Genomic DNA, 27,218 nt, shown 5'->3' with positions numbered 1-27,218 from the left:
TATGGCAATGGAAACGTTGATCCTCTTGTTTTGCTCTGGCAAATTGCGCAAACTCAGGCTAAATAGCCTACGCAAAACAGTATAAAGACACAGCTTAATCCAGTTTCCTGATTAATCCCCTGCACAGATCTGTTTTTTTCGCAAGAGGAGAGTTGGTAACTACACGCACACACACGAGCAACGCGCTGTTATTGTACAGGATAGTTCAGGTCTTCCTCGGGTCAATTCAGCAAAAAACATTTTTACTTTATATTTCCCGAGACCCGAAGAACCTAATAATATACCCGACCCGTGTCCGAAGCTCCCGTGAATCTTTTAGACCCGAACCCGCTCGGGTCTCGGGCCGGACCTCGGGTTTTCGGATCTAAGTGGACCCGTGAAGACCTATAACGTCAATGCATAACCTCTATACACACCTGTCCAGATGGCTTGCTTACCAGATAGTTAGACATGTTATTTCCTTTTGTCAATTCACACAGGCCGTTGGACACCAAAAGAGCAATGGAAGGTGTGATACAAGTTAAATTTGTTTTTGTTTGAATGAATGAACAAAATGAACTGATGTACTGACGGCATCCACACTCATCTTTAAGTAACTACATCATCGCCTGTTTTTAAAAGTCATCACAATAAAGACCAACATTTCCTGATTTCTGTGTAAACAGGGTTGAAAGGCTAGTGAGTGAAACTGAGCTCATGAACCAGCAGAGAGATTTTAAAGAACTGGAGGTCAAGTCATGCCATTGGATCTCCTCATGACTGTCATGAGTTCCTCTTTAAGCCAGATCAATGCGAGCCAACATCAAACTTCAGTGCTAGCATCCGCTCATTGAAACCTTCACAATCATTCTTTCTGACATTTTCTAGAATAAGCAACTTCGTTTGTGTTTAGCTTCAAATTATGCACAGGTTATGATATATTTTATGTCTTGTAGCACAACATTGGATTCATTAATTAATTACAACACATTGCAAACATGCAAAACCATCCCTGACGTTTTCCAATACTGTTTCAAGAGACACATTTCACTCAGGCAGTAGCAAGATTTGATGTGCCGTTTCAAACAAATATGGTTTAGGTTTAGCTAAATATGGGTTTTGCATCACATGGATCTATTCAGTAAGGCGCACGCTATGGTTATATTGACCAAAGATAACTGTTTGCTAAGCGCCAAGTGGTTTGAGTCGGAGCTCCATCAAACTTATTTTTAATTCACTGTTTAGATTTGATTATATCTTAAGTGTCGACCCGGGAACAAAGGAAACACAGGGTATAATTAGTCTTTGGTGATGACTGGCAGATGCAGGAAATCGTGTGATTACCAATGACGAACAGGTGTGGGAACGTGGAAAATCAAGGGGAACAGACGAGAGTGTTACATTAAGATTTGTGCTTTACATCATTCCTTAAACTTAATAACTCACCCTAAAGTGTTTCTTATATCACAATCATCTTAAAACGAACTAATAATTACCATTTTTATCCTAAAGTTTACTATTAGCCATAGGCTGCTAGCACTACTAGCGTTTCCAAGCGTTTCACCAATTACATTACAAATGGCCAAAGATTCAGATGTGTGTGTTCCCCAGAGTGCAGATGAGGACACATTTGAGCTACAGTCGGAACTGGAGGCTTTGGAGAAGCTGATCCAGGATCTATTAGAGAAGCAGGCACGGCTGCAAGAGCGGAAAACTGCGTTGGTAACATTAAAGCTAGCGAGCCTGCAGTAAGTTCGTCACGATCTTAATACTCCCACCTTTCTACTCCTTGCGTTTGAATGGTTATTGTCATGGTGTACTGAACAAAGAAAAGCAAAAAACGCGATAATATTGTTCCGTATAATCATGATCGGAAATTTTCAAACTGTTACATCTCAACAGATAACCTGCCCGACCTGTGCCAAATACTTAGTGCACCCTTAAACACACGTGATCGTGAACAAGTCACTAGTACTATGAACACCATATTCTTAAATACATTAGATACTGTGGCACCTGTCAAATTAAAACAGGTAAAACAGAAAAACGTTTTAGCGGGGTTAGATATGTCGGTATGTCCTGTTACAAAAAGGCACTAAAATCGGCTAGGGCTGAGCAGCTCCGGAACCTCATAGATACTAACCAAACAATCCAAGGTTTTTATTTAGAACTGTGGCTGCCTTAATAGATAACCATACACCACCAGAGGCGTACACACACTTTCTGTGCTTCCTGTCTATGAGTCACACGTACGCACTCGTACGTAATTTAGGGTGGTTTCTACGCAACATTTTATAAATGAGGCCCCTGGTGTCATCCTCCTGGCTCTCGTCCCGCCTACCTCGCTACACCTGTAAAGCTGCTTTGCAACAATGAAACATTGTGAAAAGCGCTATATAACTAAAACTGAATTGAAATGAAATAAATGCTGTATTTGTGCTCACACAGAACTGCCAAAGGTCTATGTAAAGCTCTGACATACTTCTGATGAGATGACAGATGATGCTGGGCTCATCTTCTGCTCTGTTTGTTTGTAAAATACTCTTTTCATTGAGCTGTATTGTGTTTTTCGTGTGTGTCTCCGTATAAAAGTACAGTATATATGTACAGAAGACACGGATGCCATCTGTCTGACATTTCTATAATACTCTCCCTGCATTACAACAAAGAACAGAACTTGAACACTTCCTGATATGAAAGTGTCACCCCTCTCTGTGGAGAGGAGTTCTTTATTCTCTATAAATGTACAGGCAGAATAATATTGTGTACAACATGTGCATAGCCACCACTAAACTCAACCTGAACAAACTCACAGCTGTGAAAATACATACAGTTACGCTTCTCCTAAAACAAAATGACACTAATGAGTCAGTATTCTGTTTCAGTGTCTGGTCATCTGGATTAAAGAGACTAGCGCTGTTTCCCCTCCTGTTTTAAAGTAAATCCATGGCATTTCATTGTGTTGTTACTTGCTGTCTAACAACTGCATTCATTTACAGCCATGATTTGGCTCTTTTAAATGAGTTTCATCATTATTCCACCTGCTCGGAAACTGTGGTTACAGGCGCTTCCTCCTCTGAGCCTCAGCCCTCAGGGGACGTCACTTCCGCCCATCTGTATGTCTTTTATTGTCAAAACGAAGACATTCATTTAGCAGTGCAGTCCTAAACTCTCCATTACTATAATAATGCTGGAAGCATTGTTTCTCTCACACACACACAGAATATGGTTTATCGATTTCTGCACGATATCATATATTGCCGTCTCACCTGCGATTAGGGTTGGGTACCAAGAACCGGTTCTTTTTTGGAGAGTATCTTCATGTCAAACGATACTGTTATCGATACTTGTGCTGTTTTATCTCTTTGTATTGGGGTGTTAAAAGGCAAATTAGAGGCTGCTGCCGGTCATTTTCCATCCCTGAATAATGTCTGAATGTTTGCTTGACGTTTGTGTGATATCTAGGGCAAATATGATTTCTGCTATGTATTTGTAATCGAGGCTTCACCACGAGGAAGCTTACGTCAAACACCCCTTTGTGGCAAGTAAATATGACATTATGATGTGCTCCTATGCACATGCTATGTGCCGTAAGTGCTATGCTAAGAAACACACACGTTTTGTCAGTAACACTCAGCTGTAATAAGAAACTTAAAATGTTTAACACCTTTTTACAACAACTTATAGAGCCTAGTATCGATAACAGTATTGATAAGTACCGGTATCAATAAGCAGTGTTGATCAAATCTTGACGATACCCATCCCTACCATTTGAAAAATGTACATGAAAAATGTAGACATTGTGGCTCAATTACTTCCTATAATATTGAATATTATCTCCTAACATCATTTGCAGTCTTAATTCCTTAATGATGCCCCTGAATCATCATTGAAAATTAACCTCAAGCCACTTTCAAATATCTGATTTATATTTAAGTAACTTCTATATACGTGTGTCGAAACCTTTAAGTAACGCTGAAGATCTTGCTGAAGCTGGAAAATCCACAGACAGCTGCAGCTGAAGGAAAGACAGCAGAAAAAAAGTCCATCAGACTGGATTCAGATGTGGCGTATAATTAAACTGCAGATGTGTGAATGATCATTAATCCTGATGACTTTAATTACACAGTTTTCCCGATAATGACTGTGATGCTGAAACACACATCAATCTAACAACCTGCTGTAAGAGATATTACAAATGTCAATATTATCTGTGCTTACAAACTTCCTGTAAGTGAATTCTTAAATGATTTTTCTAACTTGTTTTGATGGGGATGCAGTAAACAAGTCTGATTACTGACATGCACTGGACCTGGCAGAAACACATGTCAGTAGATGATAGTGAAGAAAGAGAGAGAGAGAGAGAGAGAGAGGGGGGAAGAGAGGAAGTCTACAATCTCAACTGACCAATCAGATCTGTTCTTCGTACATTAGTCATCACAATTTTGGAAAACAAGGATTTCTAGGACACCTTTGACTATCATTTAATTCTTCCTACTATGGATGTCAATGATGTCTCAAAAGTGTATACAGGTATTAAATTAAATGAGGTGTACTATTCCTTTAATCTGCAGTAGTAAACTATGGCAAACACAACACATTTCTAACTGGTAACAATGGTAACTGCTTCAGATAGTAACAGCCACTTAAATCTAAAAAATATGAAAATATGAAAATATGAACGCGAGAGTCTGTTTAATCATAAACCACTTTGTGGTAAGGGGGTCGTGGTTCAGAGAGAGCTGGGAGACGAGCGGTGGGTAAATGGGGCAAGTGCAAATGACAAACACATGAGACCGATACTCTTTCCAAGAGACTATTTTATGTTTTGTTGTGAGCATGAGTGACGTTGCGTCTTGACGCAGGGTATTGAAATAAAGCCAGTTGTCACTAAGCCGACCTCGTGCTCTTCCTTCCTTGTCTTAAACTTTGTCACACCCTTTAACACGGCAGCACCGTATTTTGACATGATGCACATAGGTTCACATGACGAGCCGAACACATATTTTTCATTCCTGGATCCCGGGAACAGGGACGTCTGGTCACCTTAATTTAAGCAGCACAGACAGTAGAAGCAGCTGTATTTGCAGCAATTTTCACTAAAACCAGGACATGATGTGCACTGATTACTATTTTGATTACATTTATACTAACAGTTTGTTTGAAAGCCAGTATTAATCCGTTTTGTGTGTTTAATTTGACTGGCAAGAATGTATAATGTAGAACACTGTTTATCAACTTGTGGGTTGCGGTCTTTAATAAAGGTTTTTAGTCTTTCTTCAAGTCCCCACAAATATAATAAATTCCCCATAAGAGTCATTTATAGACTCCAGGAAAGCACTTATTACTGCTGACTAACTAGAAAAAAACATGTTCTTTAGTTTTCAAACAGCCGGTAAATAAAAAAGGGTTTGTATTATTAACACATAAAAATTGGAGGACGAGGTGTTTGAAAAGACTCTAATATTAATTTGAGTGTTATACTTGATCTGAAAAGTTTGAGATACACTGTCCTATTGTGTGATGACAAAAATGTAGAAATAATATTTGATGAATAGAAATATTAATAATATAAAACTAACAGTTTGTTTTCTAAATGTTTCTATGTCACGCCATAGGACAAATGTACGATTTATTTGACAACTACCCAAATGTGGATGTAACACTGTCAAGGATTAAAGCTGAGCTTGTGTTACTGCATCATTTCACCCTGAATGTCCACATGACTAAAATAATGATAAGTAGAAAAACTACTTCATACGTTTTTGGTAACTGTAAGGCATTGCTGCATCCCCTGGTTTTCTGTTACAGTATATTGCTTCTTACTTATGAGGCTTTAAACGGCTCAGCTCCAGTGTACCTAACCAAACTTCTATCACACTCCTATCTCTTAAAATCAGAGAACTTTTGGTAGCTCAAAGGATGGCAAAATCCAAGAAAGGAGGTCAACTGTTTTCATGTCTGGCTCTTAAACTCTGCGGGCTCAGACACACTCCCTGTTAAAATCTAAATGAAAGACACATCTTTGCAACCTTGCATTCCACTTATATATCCAGTATATTAAACACGAATGATTATCCTAGCCTGAAGTATTATGAACAGCAACTACACAAACTCTTAAATATCTCTACGATCACACATGCTTTACATTTACATTTATTCACTTGGCAGACGCTTTTATAAAAAAATGTTTACAGTGTCAGATTACTGCAGAGCAATCAGGGGTAAGGTGTCTTGCTCAAGGGCCCTTCAGTCATGACCTGCTGACACTGAGATTGGAACCGACAACCTTCTGATCACAAGCCCAACACTCTAACCATTAGGCCACAGCTGACCCCTGAAATGCAACTGTACTGTACGATTCAGGTTTAGCATTGTGAAATGCGCTATACAAACTGATGAGGTTTATAACACAGTCATCTGTCTGCACAACGTGTACGTGTGTCTACTGTCAAACCTTTGTATGAACATGAAATTAAACAGCAGGTGCTGCGGTTTCCAAAGTAACCTGTAGAGGGAGATGACTCACACACACTTTCTCACTTCATTCGTTTAGATCGAAGATGATTTCAGTGTGTGTGTCACACGCTAAACACACATAGCCTGAAATAGCCCGGGATGATTGTGGGCTCATTAACACACACACACATTAACACTCAGACCCTAACTGGGTGTTAATGTGATCATTTTAAAGACAGACGTGTTAATTTATGATGTGTGATCAATAGAAAAGAACAACCCCTGAACTCAGAGCGCAAGATAGTTGCACTACATACATTACACTTTATTTTATTACTAGAATTATCTTTCTTTTTGTTTGTGTACATACTTGCACTATTTGTATACTGCAAATGCTTTTGCAATAAGAAATGTACATTTTGTCATGCCAATAAAGAGAAAGAGAAAGAGAAAGAGAAAGAGAAAGAGAAAGAGAAAGAGAGAGAGAGAGAGAGAGAGAGAGAGAGAGATAGAGAGAGAGAGAGAGAGAGAGAGAGAGAGAAAGAGAAAGAGAAAGAGAAAGAGAAAGAGAAAGAGAAAGAGAAAGAGAAAGAGAAAGAGAAAGAGAAAGAGAAAGAGAGAGAGAGAGAGAGACAGAGAGAGAGACAGAGAGAGATAGAGAGAGAGAGAGAGAGAGAGAGAGAGAGAGAGAGACAGAGAGAGAGAGAGAGAGAGAGAGAGAGAGAGAGAGAGAGAGAGAGAGGGGGAGAGACAGAGAGAGAGAGAGGGGGAGAGACAGAGAGAGAGAGAGAGAGAGAGAGAGAGAGACAGAGAGAGAGACAGAGACAGAGAGAGAGAGAGAGAGAGAGAGAGAGAGGGGGGAGAGACAGAGAGAGAGACAGAGAGAGAGAGAGAGAGAGAGAGAGAGAGAGAGAGAGAGAGAGACAGGATACTGTTTTGTAGACTCACCCTCAAGTTGATCCAAATCCATAAAAAATAATTGGTTTGATTGAACACAGAGAGAGATATTTGGACGAACGCCTGTAACCAAACAGTTCTTGGACCCCATTGACTACCATAGTAGGAGACATTACAATGGTAGTAAAAAATGGGCCCCAGAATGTTTGCTATCCTACAGTCTTCACGATATCTTATTCTGTGTTCAACAGAACAACAAATATTATAAAGTAATTATTCCTACTATGGGAGTCATAGGGGTCCAAAAACTGATTGTTTCGTCCAAATATCTTTTTCTGTGTTCATCAGAACAAAGGTGATGAAATAATAACAGAAGTTACATTTACAGAAAGAGAAAGAGAAAGACCACCACCGGGTCTGCACCATCATATCTTCACTCGCTTATGCAGATCTATGTTCCTGCCAGATCACTGCGGTCTGCAAAGGAACAACGACTAGTGGTATCATCCCAAAAAGGAAAAAAGTCACTCTCCCGTACCTTCACTGGATCTGTTCCACATTGGTGGAATGATCTACCTGCTGCTACAAGATCAGCAGACTCGGTTGCCATCTTTAAAAAACACCTAAAAACGCATCTCTTCCGTCAACACCTCTCTGATTGATTTTATTATTTAAATTGATTTACTCTAATTATTTTCTGTCTTCTTAAAAAAATGTGTACTAACCTCACTATTCTTAGCTTTGTATACTGTGCTAGGCTTTAATGGACTACTTTTGATCCACTTATGTATTTTGTTGCCTATGTTGTTATAATTGCTTCCAATGTTTCCTCATCTGTAAGTCGCTTTGGATAAAAGTGTCTGCTAAATGTAAATGTAAATTTTTGGGTGAACTGTCCCTGGTCTTCAACTACTTTTGGGCCAGATTCCAAAAGTATAAAGATGCGGGACCGCTGAAAAGGAAAGTGTGCGCTGTGGATTAATACTACAAGAAAAGAGAGGATGATCCTTGCAAAATGGAATGCGGCACAATAATCGTGTACCTTGCTTATTTAGTTTTTTGTAATTGATTAAGGCCAAAATTGACGATTATGATGACTTTTCGATTAATTGCACAGCCCTACCGGGCCAGATAAAGATGATTGGCGGGACACATTTGTCCAGCAGGCCGCCAGGTGACAAGCCCTGCTTTAAAGTAAAATCTGAGTGTCACTTCTGTCTTCATATATAAGTCTTCTAATTGAAATGGAACCTGCCACATTTCCCCCAACTGAGGGAATCATAATGCATTCTGGGATTAAATCTGCACGCACATAAATTCAAGTCGGAGAGCGACAGAACTCTTGTAGTCTTCATGTCGGGAGAATGTCTGTCTAGGTAAGCACTAGTCCTTTATATTGTGTAAATCTCTGAGCTAGTCTGACCTGAATATGCTTCTGAGAATCAAGATGGACGACGGTGTGTAAGTAATGAAGAAGCCTTTTAAAACGGCCCTTCATTTGGCCACTAATGACTTCTAAATATAACCACATTCCCTCACAGGCTTCTCTATGCTGTTCATTTATTTATTTAAAAGAAAGCCGTCTGCTAGATCACTCTTCATCACTGCAAACCAACATCTGCCTGAGGGCACACATTCAACACAAATGTAGCTGTGAGAGGAGATACAGTACACAACAAACAAACACTGTACATTCATGTGAGGAGTGTAGTGTAGCGCCTGCGTGCGTGCGTGTGAGAGGTGTACATATTTCACAAAAACAGCCCAGTACACACATGAGTAGCAATTTTTATTACTGAACTCGGACAAACTGAAGTGTTACTTATCGGACCGAAAACCGCCCTACGTAACAACCAAGAATACTTCTTAACTATTGATGGATGTTCCATAAAACCCTCATCTTTAGCTAGAATCTTGGCTTCATATTCGATAGTACTCTGTCATTTGAGAACCAGGTCGCCAACACCTGTAAAATTGTGTTTTCCATCTTAAAAATATATCTTAATTACATCATATGCTGTCACCATCGGATGCAGAGAAGCTTATACATGCCTTTATGACATCAAGACTAGATTACTGTAATGCACTATTTGGTGGTTGCCCTGCAGGCCTATTACAAAAACTCCAACTGGTCCAAAATGCGGCAGCTCGAGTTCTTACGCGTACAAAAAAGTATGAGCATATTAGCCCGGTTCTGTCAACCTTGCACTGGTTACCTGTAAAGCATCGCATAAACTTTAAAATCTTGCTTATTACCTATAAAGCCCTGCATGGTTTAGCTCCTCACTACTTGAGAGAACTTCTCACGTATTATAGTCCATCACGTGCACTACGCTCTCAGGTGTCAGGTCAGTTGGTAATACCTAGAATTTCAAAATCAAGTGCAGGCGGCAGATCCTTTTCCTATCTAGCGCCTAAACTTTGGAACAGTCTTCCCTGCAATGTCCGGGAGGCAGACACACTCTGTCAGTTTAAATCTAGACTAAAGACGCATCTTTTTAATCTTGCATACACTACACTATCATAATATATATATTTCAAAGATCTAGGCTGCACTAGTTAGATCAACCGGAACCAGGGACACTTCCAATAACAACTGATGCATTTGTTGCATCAAAGAGTGCAGAACAGTACTCTACTCTCAGCCAGTCTTGTCTCATTGTTCCAAGGTTACCAGAGCGGGCAGGACGCAGTCCAAGGCTACCGGAGCGGGCAGGGCGCAATCCATTCCCAGACCTGACAAATGCTGGACGAAGGACGTGGCGACTCTACAAAACTTCAGTCGCTATTAGATTATTAATGATAATTTTAAATCTAAATTTGTTTTTTATTTTCGCCTTGTTGTGCAAGCACTGTCGAGCTTGTGCAGAGGCAGCAGTTTTTGCCAGAGGGGAACTGGAATCCCCTGGTTAGGCCTGGTCTCCCTCTGAGGTTTTTTTGTCCTCCAATGGAGTTTTGGGTTCCTCGCCACCGTTTGCATACTGTTTTGCACTGTTTGCCTGGCCGAGTGGGCTGCTAGAATTTGATAGTCTTATTTAATTAACTCTGCATATAGTAATTTATTGTGTGTCTGATATTTGAACTGTGTTTTGACTTCCATAGCCTTTTATGTTTTACTTATAGTCAATGTTTTCTTGTACAGCTGCTTTGTAACAATGAAAATTGTAAAAAGCGCTATATAAATAAAGCTGACTTGACTTGACACACTTAATAACATATGAATCAAGCCATAAAAGAACATTTTAAAAACTGTCACTTAGTGATTCTTATTTAGGACTTTATAATAGAAAAATTATCTAATCTAACCAATAATGTGACAACTAATAACTATTAATACTATTTCTGATCCTAAACTGATAATATCACTGGATTTGAAAATATGTTAATGTGTGACCAATTTCAAACCTTACAGATGCTGGTCATATAATTAGAATATCATCAAAAAGTTGATTTATTTCACTAATTCCATTCAAAAAGTGAAACTTGTATATTATATTCATTCATTACACACAGACTGATATATTTCAAATGTTTATTTCTTTTAATTTTGATGATTATAACTGACAGCTACGGAAAATCCCAAATTCAGTATCTCAGTCTAGTTCTGTAGGCTACACAATCATGGGGAATACTGCTGACTTGACAGTTGTCCAAAAGACGACCATTGACACCTTGCACACGGAGGGCAAGACACAAAAGATCATTTCAAAAGAGGCTTGCTGCTAACAGAGCTCTGTGTCCAAGCACATAAATAGAGAGTCCAAGCACATTAAGAGATTAAAAGGGAAGGAAAATATGTGGTAGAAAAGTGTTCAAGCAATAGGGATAACCGCACCCTGGAGTGGATTGTGAAACAAAACCCATTCAAAAATGTGGGGGAGATTCACAAAGAGTCCGTGCTTCAAGAACCAGTACGCACAGACGTATGCAAGACATGGGTTTCAGCTGTCGCATTCCTTGTGTCAAGCCACTCTTGAACAACAGACAGCGTCAGAAGCGTCTCGCCTGGGCTAAAGACAAAAAGGACTGGTTTGATGTTCTCTGATGAAAGTACATTTTGTATTTCTTTTGGAAATCAGGGTCCCAGAGTCTGGAGGAAGAGATCCAGGTCCCGTGTAAAGTTTCCACAGTCAGTGATGGTTTGGGGTGCCATGTCATCTTCTGGTGTTGGTCCACTGTGTTTTCTGAGGTCCATGGTTAACGCAGCCGTATAGCAGGAAGCACTTCATGCTGGGGTATTGTGAAGATTTGCTGCAGTAATTCAGGCAAAAGGAGCACCAACTAAGTATTGAGTGCTGTACCAGCACATACTTTTAATGATTTCTAAAAATCCTTTCTTTGTATTGTATTTATATTCTCAGAATTTTGGATTTTTCTTAGTTGTCAGTTATAATCATAAAAAATAAAAGAAATAAACATTTGAAACATATCACTCTGTGTGTAATGAATAAATATATAATATAGAAGTTTCACTTTTTTGAAATATTTTTTTTTATGATATTCTAATTATATGACCAGCACCTGTATATGTAATTTTACATCAATTTAATGTCTCAAAAATGACAGATGAAAGAGAATTTATCCAAAGAAATATAATACATTGATCTCTCCTTTTCTGGAACATTCAGATGGGCTAAATCCATGACACAAAATCAATAAGAATAATAATTTGTTATCATTAGGCGAAAATAAGTCCTTAAGAGAACCATTTCTATAAGTGATGCATATTAGATTAGATTAGATTCAACTTTATTGTCATGACACATATACAAGTACAGTGTAACGAAATGTAGTTTAGGTCTAACCAGAAGTGCAGTTAGCAAGTGCAGGATATACAGTTAGAATAAATACAGAATACAATATGAGAGAATATAATACAGTGGGCATGGACTATGGATGAGCACACGCTGGCTCTTTCATAAAGCATGAAACCACAAACACCATCCGCTGGAGTTTCACATGTTTTGCTCAAACACAGTTTTTTTTGAAAGCTAGACAATGCAGATGTCTGCACGCACTAACATCTCCAGCACCCGTTCTGGACCCAAACACAAGATACACAAATAACCTTTAACAATGAAGATTCACCAGTGAAAACCTTCCAGAAGACTGAAATCCCTGACACCGCAACTTCACGAGTATTTTTCACATGAAGGTGTAAATATTTCATCAGTGTTTATTAGTTTCTACACTTTCTATCCTTTAACAAATGTAGTTCTCCTTTAAATAAAACTTTGTATACTGCGGTGGGCTATATGAGAAACCTTCCTAACAAGCATATGCTGTTTTTTTCAACGGGGATATTGAGAATAACTAATCTTACCGGTCACAGACAGTTCTGTGGTCCTCCTCACCACGAAACTCCCAAACTTTAATTCACAAGTGTAATTCCCAATGTCGTCTTCCCGCACGTCTTTAATGGACAGAACGTCAGCCTTCCTGACGACAGTCTGCCTCCAGTGTTTCGGCCGGCATTCCTGCTCGTACAAACAGAGCTGATGTTAAACTCACAAACTGACTTCAACGATGTCAACAGACAATACTGAAATATCAGCTGTAGTCATGTGTCTGCCAAAACATTTAGGACGTAAGCAGATCAAGACTATAGTCTGAATGGTTCTGCCGCAACAGAAGAATGAGTTTCTCTTGAACTTTCACCTGTGTGTGGTGAAGATGTTAAATGCAATATGTGACTTGTGAAGGCTGAAAACATCATAATGTCCATACAGCTGGTGAGTTACTCTACCTTGTACCAGCTCATCTCGGGCACTTTTCCAGGTTGCGTGTAGTCGTCGATGTTGGGACAGAGGATGTCTTTACCTTTACTCAGCTCGGCCTTTTCAAAATATCTCATCTTGGAGTTGTAACAGAGACCCGTGTCATTCTCAGCCACAGTGAGAACCATCGAAACTTTCATACAGAAGGTGGAATTCCTGCGAAACACATGCGAGCCATGTTAGCAGCACAGATAACAGATGACAGTTCATTCATTCTTTTCTTTTCATGAGCCTTTTTAGTGGATGGTTTCCCAGACAGGGCTTAGGTCTGGTCCCAGACAAACATCAATGTTAGAGGCGTCTTGATCGAAAACAACTTCCACATCTTTAAAATATCTGTGCGATTGTTTTGTCTCAAGGTGAACATAGTAATAGTAAATACTAAAGTGGGATATTGGGCAAACACACAGTCAGGTCGGGCCTCATCATAAAAACCACGTGACTGCACAGGAACTATTGGGGTTTAACCTAAGGTATGTAGTGTTTGTACCTTAGTGAGAAAAGACTTCATGTAAATTGAGAGATGTCGTCATTGAATGCATTTTGTGCCAAAGAATGAAAACTGATTCACACTTTAGCTCCCATAGACTGCAGTTGTGATCACTGTGTGAACAGTTGAGTATCAAGAAATGTGTCTGTAATCCAAGAGGCAAAATGTTTTTGTTTGTTGTATTGGACTGTGTCGTCAAGTGTATTTGTGGTATATGTTATTGTGAGGCCGAAGATGAATTTAAAGATTTTCAATTCAATTATTACATTACACTGTTTGTTTATACAACAATGACACAGTGAAATGTGTGTCCTGAAACAAAACAGCTGAGAAGCATCCATCTGAGATCTGATCAGAATGTCATATGTCTGTCGACGGAATCCACAGAAAGTGGGTCAAACTATAATCCATGCTATTTTTATCCAAGTAAACGCACGGTTCAGTGTGATTTATTGTGTGTGAAGTATTCAGGACATTGGGGGGGAATTTATCACAGCAGCTGTCATTCAAATTCTCTCTCTTATGATTTTATATTCATTTGACAAGAAATCAAAGGTCTGAATGAGTCTTAATAAAACACAGATTTCTGTGACCACACATGCGTTATCTTTCAGTGTTTGTGTGCATTCGACATGTGTGTATTTAACGTGTGCATGTGTGTTCACATGCATACCTGATCAATCTTACATAGTCTTCATGTGAATCTCAGGCTACAGTACACACTACAGAAAACTAGCAAAGTCATTGGACGTAATAAACAAATGTGCGTATTTGATGTGTGTGTTTCTACATGCTGAGTTCCGAGCTTGAGGAAATAGAAAACTGCTAATGTGTGTTGATGAACTCTCTGTGCTCGCACTCTGAACACACACACACTCTAATAACACAAACATTTAACACATGCACACTGAAGTTGAACACACATATATTGAACACACACAGTGATGGACAATACAGCTGGAAGTGAGAGAGATAAACAGAAGAAATGCAACATGGGTAAGTACTACTGCTGAGGTATACAGAATGTAATGTAGCATCTTCACTGCTGTGACACTTGAGATATGAGTCATTCTGAGTCTTAGCGGAGCCTGACCTTCATCTTCTTCACCATAAATATTGCAAACTGATTTAAGGAAATACTGGAGCCTCCGGCCAACATCAACAGAAAATCTGCTAACAGACACAACCTTTACTCACCATCACATCACCGTCCTATAAAAAAACTGAATCATTCTCTGACATGTCACACATTTAGGGGTGTTAACATCATTAAGGAGAGAGAGCATGTGCGTGTGTATGTGCTTGCGCTCACATGTGCATTCAATGTGCATGTCTGCTTTAGGCGAGTTTTTCAGAGCAGTTCTTAAAATGAAGTATGTGTTTACACCCTTCATAAAATGAGGACACCAAATTGTCACATGTGTAGTACACAATTACCATCTGGACACCGGAAACCCCCAAAGAAACCATATGAACACCTGAGACCTCAGTAAATACTGACTCAACACCTGAGACCTCAGTGGAAACTGTCTGAACACCTGAGACCTCAGTAGAAGCTGACTCAACACCTGAGACCTCAGTAGAAACTGTCTGAACACCTGAGACCTCAGTAGACACTGTCTGAACACCCGAGACCTCAGTAGAAACTGTCTGAACACGTGAAACCTCAGTAGAAACTGTCTGAACACGTGAAACCTCAGTAGAAACTGTCTGAACACGTGAAACCTCAGTAGAAGCTGACTCAACACCTGAGACCTCAGTAGAAACTGTCTGAACACCTGAGACCTCAGTGGAAACTGACTCAACACCTGAGACCTCAGTGGAAACTGTCTGAACACCTGAGACCTCAGTAGAAACTGTCTGAACACCCGAGACCTCAGTAGAAACTGTCTGAACACGTGAAACCTCAGTAGAAACTGTCTGAACACGTGAAACCTCAGTAGAAACTGTCTGAACACGTGAAACCTCAGTAGAAACTGTCTGAACACGTGAAACCTCAGTAGAAGCTGACTCAACACCTGAGACCTCAGTAGAAACTGTCTGAACACCTGAGACCTCAGTAGAAACTGACTCAACACCTGAGACCTCAGTAGAAACTGTCTGAACACCTGAGACCTCAGTAGAAACTGACTCAACACCTGAGACCTCAGTAGAAACTGACTCAACACCTGAGACCTCAGTAGAAACTGACTCAACCCCTGAGACCTCAGTAGAAACGGTCTGAACACCTGAGACCTCAGTAGAAACTGTCTGAACACCTGAGACCTCAGTAGAAACTGTCTGAACACCCGAGACCTCAGTAGAAGCTGATTCAAGACCTGAGACCTCAGTAGAAACTGTCTGAACACTTGAAACCTCAGTAGAAGCTGACTCAACACCTGAGACCTCAGTAGAAACTGTCTGAACACCTGAGACGTCAGTAGAAACTGTCTGAACACTTGAAACCTCAGTAGAAGCTGACTCAACACCTGAGACCTCAGTAGAAACTGTCTGAACACCCGAGACCTCAGTAGAAGCTGTCTGAACACTTGAAACCTCAGTAGAAGCTGACTCAACACCTGAGACCTCAGTAGAAACTGTCTGAACACCTGAGACCTCAGTAGAAACTGTCTGAACACTTGAGACCTCAGTAGAAGCTGACTCAACACCTGAGACCTCAGTAGAAACTGTGTGAACAACTGAGACCTCAGTAGAAACTGTCTGAACACCTGAGACCTCAGTAGAAACTGTCTGAACACCTGAAACCTCAGTAGAAGCTGACTCAACACCTGAGACCTCAGTAGAAGCTGACTCAACACCTGAAACCTCAGTAGAAACTGTCTGAACACCTGAGACCTCAGTAGAAACTGTCTGAACACCTGATACCTCAGTAGAAACTGTCTGAACACCCGAGACCTCAGTAGAAACTGTCTGAACACCTGAGACCTCAGTAGAAACTGACTCAACACCTGAGACCTCAGTAGAAACTGTCTGAACACCCGAGACCTCAGTAGAAACTGTCTGAACACCTGAGACCTCAGTAGAAACTGACTCAACACCTGAGACCTCAGTAGAAACTGTCTGAACACCCGAGACCTCAGTAGAAACTGTCTGAACACCTGAGACCTCAGTAGAAGCTGACTCAACACCCGAGACCTCAGTAGAAACTGTCTGAACACCCGAGACCTCAGTAGAAACTGTCTGAACACCTGAGACCTCAGTAGAAGCTGACTCAACACCTGAGACCTCAGTGGAAACTGTCTGAACACCTGAGACCTCAGTAGAAGCTGACTCAACACCTGAGACCTCAGTAGAAACTGTCTGAACACCCGAGACCTCAGTAGAAACTGTCTGAACACCTGAGACCTCAGTAGAAGCTGACTCAACACCCGAGACCTCAGTAGAAACTGTCTGAACACCCGAGACCTCAGTAGAAACTGTCTGAACACCTGAGACCTCAGTAGAAACTGTCTGAACACCTGAGACCTCAGTAGAAACTGTCTGAACACCTGAGACCTCAGTAGAAGCTGACTCAACACCTGAGACCTCAGTAGAAACTGTCTGAACACCTGAGACCTCAGTAGAAACTGTCTGAACACCTGAGACCTCAGTAGAAACTGTCTGAACACCTGAGACCTCAGTAGAAACTGTCTGAACACCTGAGACCTCAGTAGAAACTGTCTGAACACCTGAGACCTCAGTAGAAACTGTCTTTCAATAATACCATATTTTTTTGTTCTTTATAGTATAACAATAGTATATAGTATAATAATCTTGACTTATCTCTGTTTCATTTTTCTTTTAGGGCTATATCTTAGCTTTGATACGAAGTAAACTGTAAAAGTGCTGAAATAAAGTTGACTTGGCACAGAAAAAAAGAAGCAGCTTGTACCTCAACACACATGAATAATGTCCCATGTCCTGTAACTCGGCCGGTCTGAACCATATGGAGTCCTCCTCTTTACTCATACGATCCCCGTCAAATGAAATGGGCTCCTCGAAGTCTCCGTGACCCGTGCTCTTGTACCACATCAAACTGAGTCCTGCACTCTGTGCATGTGTGTAATTTGTACGGATATATCCATAAAATAAAGCACATTTAATCCTCACGGGCTCTCCGAGCAGAACTTTATATTTCAGGTAGTCCACAGACCAGTCAGTACAGCCGTCCACTGCAGAGAGAGAGAGAGAGAGAGAGAGAGAGGACCACCTTTAATAGGTGAAATATAACAGATCTGTTTAAGCAGCAAATAAAGAGAGAGGGCACACACTTACAGACAGAGAGACCAGCAACAGTTGTGTGTATGTAAGAAAAGTTTGATGTGCAGCTGAACAATCTTCCAGGAAATGTGAAACACACACTATAAACACACAACAAACATCAGCCAGACAAGCATGTGCACACACACACATCTTTTATGGGGAATTTCCATAGTCATTGTGAATTTATTACTATGTAAACTGTACATTGTATCCTCTTAAACTCACACTAACCTTACTGCATTTGAACATTTTTGAATAAACACGTTTTTTTTTTTATCTAAAAACTGTTTTCCTCCTGAGGACCAAAATAATTAATGAGATTTTTTCAAAATTTTTCAGATTCTTCAACAGAAAAGTGAATTGCGCTGATACTCGTGAGAAGTCAATCAAACTGATGATGTTTCCATGTTCCGTGTGATTGGCTTTTTGCCGTACGTGTCAAACTAGGGCTTCACGGTTAATCACATTTTATTTTATGGTACCGATAAGGTCAGAAAATCAATGCAAGGCTGGTCTCTTTTAAACTGCCACTTTTCCTACAAAACGAAATTTTCGTGGTGGAGTGTTTAGATGATTGATTGCGTGCTTTGAAATACGATGTTGAAGAACTTCAATGGCAGCAGATTATAACATATTCATTGGCTGTAAAGTGTAGACCAAATAAACAAACTGAAGTTGTCATGATTCCGCCTTCTGTTGTCTTGATTTTCTAGTCTAGTGGCAGAATCATGACAGACCCACGTGTTTTATGTGGAGAGAAACATATTATTGTCAATCAGGACATAATATTACGTTGTTATTATTATAATATAAGTTCTCTCCAGTCTCGTCATTGGCCCCGCCCCTCTTATTCCTAGTATAGCTTTCCTCATGTGTCTCATCACCCACACCTGCCCATCGTTATCTCCTTTGTTAATCTCCCTATTTAATGCCCTCTTGTCTATTGTCTTGTGCTCGTTTGTTGTACATGTTTCCTGCCCTGTACTTAGAGTTCCTTTGTTCATGTGCCGGTCAATGTTTATGTTAAATTACCTAGTACGTTTTGTGCTTGGTTATTCTTGCCCCCCTTGTGGGAAGTGGTTGATTTCTGTTTTAGTGTTTAGTCAGAGATTTCCCCATCGTGGGTGTTTGTTTTGTTCTTGTTTGTTATTAAAGTCTATTTGTTAACCCCTTCATCCCCGCTGCCTTGCACTTGGGTTCTTCCATCTTCCACCACGTTCACGACATAAGTGGCATATTTTTTTTAAAACATTAAAATAGAAACTATAAGCATTGTATACTTACTGAGCTGTTCTATTCAATATTTTTGAGAGAGAGAGAGAGAGAGAGACAGAGACAGAGACAGAGACAGAGACAGAGACAGAGAGAGAGAGAGAGAGAGAGAGAGAGAGAGAGAGAGAGAGAGAGAGAGAGAGAGAGAGAGAGAGAGAGAGAGAGAGAGAGAGAGAAAGAGGAGAGAGAGAGAGAGACAGACAGAGAGAGAGAGAGAGAGAGAGAGAGAGGGAGAGTGAGAGAGACAGACTTTCTCTACTGGAAAATGATTAAATCAAGCAGTTTACTTGGGAATATTGTCAACATACTTACAGCAGCAGACAGTTATGTGTCAGGTTATCATTCATCTTATTGCTCATTATGGAATGTTGTTGTTTTTTAACATTCAGACACACACACACACAGACTGGCAAAGCTGGGGTGTGTGTAGCAGCGTGATGTTGTCTATATGTGCTGTAATCTCTTGTCATAACATAATATCACATCAAACACAGCGCTCAAAGCAATACGAACAAGACTGATGTTTAATATCTGTAAATCAACTCAACACAAATCACTATCTCGCAAAGTGCTGAGGAGAACCCCAGTAACCCTGACAGCACCTGATTCAAAATGTATATATCATTATCCCATAACAACAAATGCTAAGATACACAACTTTAACACAGTACACACACAATTGTGTCTCTAAGTGAGGAATCTCAATCGACTTTAATTGTTTTTCTATCGGACTAATGATAGCTTCTCTCCTGTTAACCCTAATCCTTAATGAAACCCCCCCCCCCCAGACACTGCACAAACTACACAAACACCCATCCACTCCCGCAGCAAATTAAACCTTTAATGCAAATTGAGTTAATAATAAATCTACCTGCGGCAAAAAGATGGATGAAAATGAAAATTGCTCTCCTGGCAATAGTTACTAACATTTGCATAGCGTTAATTTATTCTGTAGAAGAGAGAGACAGAGAGAGACCAGAGAGAGAGAGAGAGAGACCAGAGAAAAATGAATGAGTGCAGGTGAGAATCAGACGAGATCTCATTACAGAAACATTGATCAGAACAAACACACATGTTGTATTGCTTAGAAGTAAATATTAACTTGAATCTGAAGAAAAACTGAGCATATTTTCACCTTTTCTGTATAGTTCACAGAATGAAACAAAAATGATAATTTTACCTAAACACAAACCTAAAAATAGTGCATTTTAAAATCAGAACATTTTAAAATCTCTTAATTTCTTCCACAGCTGTATATATTTAGACATCTACACTCATCTACAAGTATTGTGTGTTTGATAGCATGCAGCTCATATTTAAACTCATTCACTGCGCCTGCAGTCGCATGAATTATTGCAGTTCAGCTTTTAACAACCAGAAACCTTCAAGGTCAGAAACGTTGGCCTGGTCCAGTTTAAAGGTTTTAAAAAGATCCCAGTAATGTCTTCTGATGAAATCAAATGAATATGGAGCGCTTCTTGTAATGGGATTTTCCTGCTGTGAGAGAAAGGATATCAGGATGACGGCTGTCTCTCTCTCTGTCTGTCTCTCTCTCACTGCCAGAAGAGATCAGAAGATTCTGATCATGTGTGTGTTAATCATGATATAAAATACCAGAATTTACAACAAGATGCCGTCGATAAACACAGACCTGTTCAAGTTAATATCCCTCTATATTCCAACTAATAAACTATATTAGTATGTTATTTATGTCTTTAAATAATTGCCTCTGAATGAAACTGTACTTGACTGTTTGATAGTAAAAACTCTTTTCTCCTAGAAGCTGTGACTGCTATTGTTTGTTATAGCTTTCCTGTGACTCAGTGGTGAGAGCGTGGCGTTCATGGGTTGGATCCCAGGGGATTGCACATAGTCAAAAACAAATGTGTAGTACAATGCAATGAAAAACCATCTGCCAAATGCATACATGTAAATGTTATAGGACCTGATGATATTTCTAAAAGGTGAAATTTACAATCTTACCTTAATATATTGTAAGCATCTGATCCACAGAGCAACAGTGTATAAATGAGTTTAGATAAAACAACTCTCGAAAAAAAGCAGCGGACTGTATGTGGCTTTTTTCAATACTTGATCGAGACAAAGGTTTATTACTGTCAGGACTGTAGTAAAGACTGTTGAAAACCAACTTTCTCTTCTTTTCATTCAAAACATAAGGAATTGAGTTGTGACAGAAAGAGTTAAGTGCGATTTTTATTTCTACATCGGACCTCTATGCCGTAGGCAATGTACTGTTTTTTGTTTATACTTGTGCCCTGTTGTCCACGTCGACAGCCAATGACCACTAGCATCAGTGTTCACGAGCGTGTTGCTTGTGTTACCAAGACAAGAGCTGAAGAAGAAGGAGCTCGTTGTGTACGCTAGAGGATTTCTCGGGTCCAAAGATCTTTACTTGACCAGAAATGACCCGAATCACTTGTTACCCGAACCCGACGTGCATCATAGGCTGCGAGTTTGCGGAGAGTTTACTGAGAGCGCATGGTTTGAGCGGGAGCTCTTTCAAATCTAATAATTCTTGTTACATCTTGAAGAATTGTGTCTTAAATTGTTATTAAGCCAGAGTGAAACCTATCCTTAAGCATAGCATAAACAAATATCGTTGTTAAACGTACTGATAAATTATTTGTATCGGATCATTCTGTGTTAGCCCTTAGGCTATTAGCATTACCAGCCTGCATACTGCTTAACTCGCTGTTCTCATTATTACATCACTAATGGCTAATGCTAATGCTTCAGACGTGTTTGTACCTTTGAGTGCAGATGAGGAAACGCTTGCGCTACAGTCGGAATTTGAGGCTGTGGAGAAGCAGATCCAGGATTTACTTGAGAAGCAAACACGGCTGCGAGAACGTATAACAGCGCTGGAAACACCCCGTGCTGAAGCTCGCAAATCCGCGGTAAATTTTCATCGCGATTAAAATACTTCTTCCACTTCTACTCCGCGTGTTTCTCTGCACAGAGCGCAGGCTACGAGAACACGACCAGCCCAAATGAACTTCACCCCCGCACCGGCACATCAACGGCGAAAGGCGCTAGCCAGGACCGTTGAGATGACCCAGCTGCCACCACCGGTCTTCGAGATCCAGACCAGGAACCGCTTTGCCGCCCTCTGCGAGACCGAATGCAACGCTGTGATCATCGGAGACTCGATCGTCCGGAACATACGCGCTACATCTACTAAAGGTAAGGTGCCCACTCACTGTTTTCCCGGCGCTCGTGTTCTTGATGTATCTGCGCAGGTACCTGCGATCCTGAAGGACAACGCTAACGTTGAAGCTGTCGTGCTGCACGCGGGAGTGAACGACGTCAGAATGCGGCAGTCGGAGATCCTGAAGAGGGACTTCAGGAGTCTGATCGAGACGGTACGCAACGCATCGCCCACAGCGAGGATTATCGTATCAGGACCGCTGCCTACCTACCGACGAGGGAATGATAAGTTCAGTAGACTTTTTTCGCTTAACCAATGGTTGATGTCATGGTGTATTGAACAGAAGCTGCTCTTTGTAAATAATTTTGATCTGTTCTGGGAGCGACCTAGGCTCTTCCCCCCCGACGGCCTGCACCCCAGCAGCATCGGAGCGGCTCTCCTGTCAGACAACATCTCGAAGGCGCTACGCATCGGTTGACTATGTCTCCCACAGGTAAGTCCCCCTCAGGTAAGTAAAAACTTTAACCATAGTATGTGCGCCTCAACTGCTATAAATGTTACTGCTTCCAAATATATAGAGACTATATGTGTCCCCCGAATAATACCACAAAGTAAAAATTTTGGCAAAAGTGAGAGAAAAAATCTGATCGTGATTAAACCTGAAGACAATGTAATAAACAACCAAAACCAATTCATAAAGTTCGGCCTACTTAATATTAGATCACTAAATTCAAAGGCAGTAATTGTAAATGAAATGATCACGGACAACAGTTTTGATATACTCTGTCTTACCGAGACCTGGCTTAAACCAAATGAATATTTCGGCCTAAATGAGTGTACCCCACCAAGTTACTGTTATATGCATGAGCCACGTCCGGTTGGTCGGGGTGGCGGCGTCGCTATAATATTTAGAAACGTTCTTACTGTAACTCAGAGAACCGAGCATAAATTTAAATCATTTGAAGTGCTTGCGTTGAACATAATTATTCCTTACAGAAGTAAAAAACCTTTGCTTTGTTTTACATTGGCTACGGTGTATAGACCCCCGGGTCCCTATACTGATTTTCTGAAAGAGTTCGCTGACTTCCTATCTGACCTATTGGTTAACGTTGATAAAATACTAATTGTCGGAGATTTTAATATCCACGTAGATAGCGCTACCGATGCATTAGCACTGGCGTTTACAGAACTACTACAATCTTTTGGGGTAATACAACACATTAAAGGACCCACTCATCGATTTAATCATACACTAGACCTGATTATATCTCACGGAGCCGATCTAACCAATATAGATATTATGCCTCAAAGCGACGATGTCACCGATCACTATCTTATAACGGGTACTTTGCGCACGCCAGGAATCAGCCCTTTAACTCGTTATCGACAGGGTAGAACAATCACCTCCGCTACTAAAGATAGTTTCGCAAAGAGCTTGCCAGATCTGACTCCTTTAATAACCATACCAATAAATAAAGAATCGCTCGATGTCATGACCAGGAAATTGGGCACTATTTTCTCTAATACATTAGAAGCTGTTGCACCTACGAAGTCAAAAAAGATTAATGAGAAAAATATTGCACGATGGTACAATAGCACCACTCGCGCCCTTAAAAGAGAAACTCGCAAACTAGAGCGCAAATGGAAAAAATCTCAATTAGAAGTCTTTAAAATGGCGTGGAAAGAGAGTGCAAATTGTTATAAAAAGGCACTAAAAGCAGCAAAGGCTGAGCACCTTCGTAACCTCATAGAAACCAACAAAAACAATCCAAGGTTTCTATTTAGCACAGTCGCTAAATTAACAAATAAACAGACACCACCTGACCTGGCTATTCCGCCGCACCTCGGTAGCAATGAATTCATGAAATTCTTTACAGAGAAAATCGAAAACATTCGTGACAAAATTGTAAAAACTCAACCTCCAAATCTGTCCTATGAATTAGCACCAACCATCGCTCCAAAACAAAGGCTCCAGCGTTTTACATCTATAAAACAGGAAGATTTAATTAAACTTATCGCAACTTCTAAACCTACAACTTGCTTATTAGACCCCATACCAACTAAACTATTAAAAGAGCTACTACCTGTTGCAATTGAGCCCATTTATAACATTATCAACTCGTCAATTAATCTAGGCCATGTCCCAGGACCCTTTAAAATGGCCGTCATTAAGCCTCTAATCAAGAAACCAAACTTAGATCCAAATGAACTTGGAAACTATGGACCGATTTCAAATCTCCCATACCTGTCTAAAATACTAGAAAAAGTAGAGTGCACTCAGTTGTGCTCTTTCTTACAAAATAACAACATGCACGAAAAATTTCAGTCATGCTTTAGATCGCATCATAGCACAGAAACTGCGCTCGTTAAAATTACAAACGACCTGCTTATAGCATCAGATAAAGGTAACATCTCACTCTTGGTCCTGCTTGACCTTAGTGCTGCGTTCGATACCGTAGACCATAACATACTTCTAGATCGCTTACACAATTATACCGGTATTGAGGGACAGGCACTACAGTGGTTTAGATCTTACTTGTCAGAAAGACATCAATTTGTCCATTTAAATGGGGAATCATCCAATCTAACGCAAGTAAATTATGGATTACCTCAGGGATCGGTTCTGGGACCCGTGCTGTTCTCCATATACATGCTTCCCCTCGGAAACATTATTAAAAAACATGGAATCAGCTTCCACTGCTATGCAGATGATACTCAGCTATATATCTCATCAAAACCAGATGATTCCTCCCAGCTATCCAAATTGGCAGAGTGCATTGAAGATATACAACATTGGATGACCTGTAATTTCCTTCTTTTAAATTCTAATAAAACAGAAATATTACTTATCGGACCAAAGACACGCAAACCGAATATTTCTGATTATAAACTGCAAGTTGAAGGATGTACTGTGACTCCAACAAATACAGTAAAAGATCTAGATGTTATATTAGACAGCAACTTGTCATTTAGAAATCACATCTCAAATGTCACAAAAACAGCCTTTTTCCACTTAAGAAATGTTGCCAAGTTACGAAATATTCTGTGTGTTGCTGACGCGGAGAAGCTTATTCATGCATTTATGACCTCAAGACTTGACTACTGTAATGCGCTACTTAGTGTTTGTCCTGCATCATCAATAAACAAACTACAGTTAGTTCAGAACGCAGCTGCCAGAGTTCTAACCAGGACCAGAAAATTTGATCACATAACCCCAATTTTATCAACCCTTCACTGGCTACCCATTAAGTATCGTATTGACTTTAAAGTTATTTTAATCACTTATAAAGCCTTAAAGGGTTTAGCCCCTACCTACCCAACAGAGCTTCTATCACACTACAACCCATCACGCTCTCTAAGATCTCAAAATGCAGGACTTTTGATAATACCTAGAATATCTAAATCCACCAAAGGGGGCCAAGCTTTTCATACGTAGCACCTAAACTCTGGAATAGCCTTCCTGACACTATTCGAGGATCAGACACACTCGCCCAATTTAAATCTAGATTAAAGACACATTTTTTCAGCCAAGCATTCACTTAAAGCAAATATGCTTAATAAACCACCAGGAGATGCTGACATTAGATATTATTTACTAGAATAATTGGATTTATTATATAACACACCATGTAGTGTGTTTTACCCTTTCTTGGGTTTTTCGTTTTTCCCCTGTACAGCTGCTTTGGAACAATGCAAATTGTGAAAAGCGCTATATAAATAAAATTGAATTGAATTGAATCATTGTTTTTTTAAAAGAAAGACCCGACCCGAGACAGACCCAATAAAGTTAGATCTGAGTCCGACCCTACCCGGCGTCATTTGTTTCGAACCCGACTGGACCCAGATGTAAACGTCTTCGACGTATACAGTATGTGTCTGCAGACCCGCACTCACCAGCCTGACCATCGGAGGTATCCAGAAATAAATCCCAGTGGCCCAGTAACCAGTTCGGCTCGCTGCTGTTTATTTTCATTTTATTTACGCATTAGATTATATTTTGTTATTGTTATTACAGAATTCCTCTTTCAGTTGTAAACAGTGGATATGAAAAACTAAATAGGTCAATAAAAATGAAATTGATAGAACAAGAAATTGTTGGTCCTCTTGTTGCAATTGGCAACTCTGGCAAATGTTGCAACAGAAAAATCAGAATAGACACAAAACAGTATAAAGATGCAGCTTTATCCAGTTTTCTTTATTGACAGGTCTGGCTAAACGTAAATTAGCCCACCATCCAGCCACACCATGTCGCAAGAGGGGGCTGGCAACTACATAAACACGAGCGACACACTGTTCATGTATGGGACAGTTCGGGTCTTCTGGGTCTATTCAGCAAAAACATTTTCATTTTAAATTACCAGAGACCCGAAGTCCCCTAATATTATACCCGACCCATGTCCGAGGCACCCATGAATCTTTTATTTGGCCAGCTTGGGTCAGGCAATGGGTTTTCGGATCTAAGTGGACCTGTGAAGACCTCTAGTGTACGCTCTCTGAGAAGCATTAGCCGTGAAAGCGGCAAGTAAACCGTCATTTTTGTTGCACCTTGAGATGTTAAATACAAATGAAAAAGTAATTGACTTAGATAATTCAATCAGTAGTGCGTTTGAGAAAACATGACCCTATCGCAGAGATTTGTGACCAGAGGGAGGGGTTCAAACAGACCAATCACAGCGAATGCCGTCTGTGTAGGGTCCGTGTTGAGTTGATGCGTTGCTACATTTCTGTAAAGGTGAACGCCTGGCTATGCAGGGCCTACGCACAACCATAAATCGCCCTTTAGAATGTAAAAGCCCTTCAGTCTGAGCGCTGGGGTCAATGACAGTCCATCGTCCTCTATGAATTACAGCTCATGAATCAAACTAAACTGTGTAACTCATGTCTCATTGTTTGTCCGTCTGTCCATCTGACGTGGCTATCAGGAAACACAGCG

At 40.3% G+C, this 27,218-nt stretch overlaps 1 protein-coding gene across 1 annotated transcript in view; it reads right to left on the bottom strand.

Moving 5' to 3' along the window:
• The window catches only part of il1rapl1b (interleukin 1 receptor accessory protein-like 1b), a gene marked incomplete at both ends in the record, with an annotated part of 59,046 nt that extends 32,227 nt beyond the window's left edge, over nt 1-26,819 (bottom strand). Inside the window, 4 exons of the mRNA XM_079483833.1 lie at nt 12,659-12,812; nt 13,082-13,268; nt 17,474-17,753; nt 26,753-26,819. Coding sequence (XP_079339959.1) covers nt 12,659-12,812; nt 13,082-13,268; nt 17,474-17,753; nt 26,753-26,819 — 688 coding nt within the window. The remainder of the gene's footprint in view (nt 1-12,658; nt 12,813-13,081; nt 13,269-17,473; nt 17,754-26,752) is intronic.
• Between the last annotated feature and the right edge of the window lie 399 nt (nt 26,820-27,218).

The sequence above is a fragment of the Barbatula barbatula genome, assembly GCF_947034865.1.
Source record: "Barbatula barbatula genome assembly, chromosome: 20".
NCBI lineage: Eukaryota > Metazoa > Chordata > Actinopteri > Cypriniformes > Nemacheilidae > Barbatula > Barbatula barbatula.
Note: the sequence above shows the minus strand (reverse complement) of the source record. Positions and strands in the feature narration are given on the sequence as shown.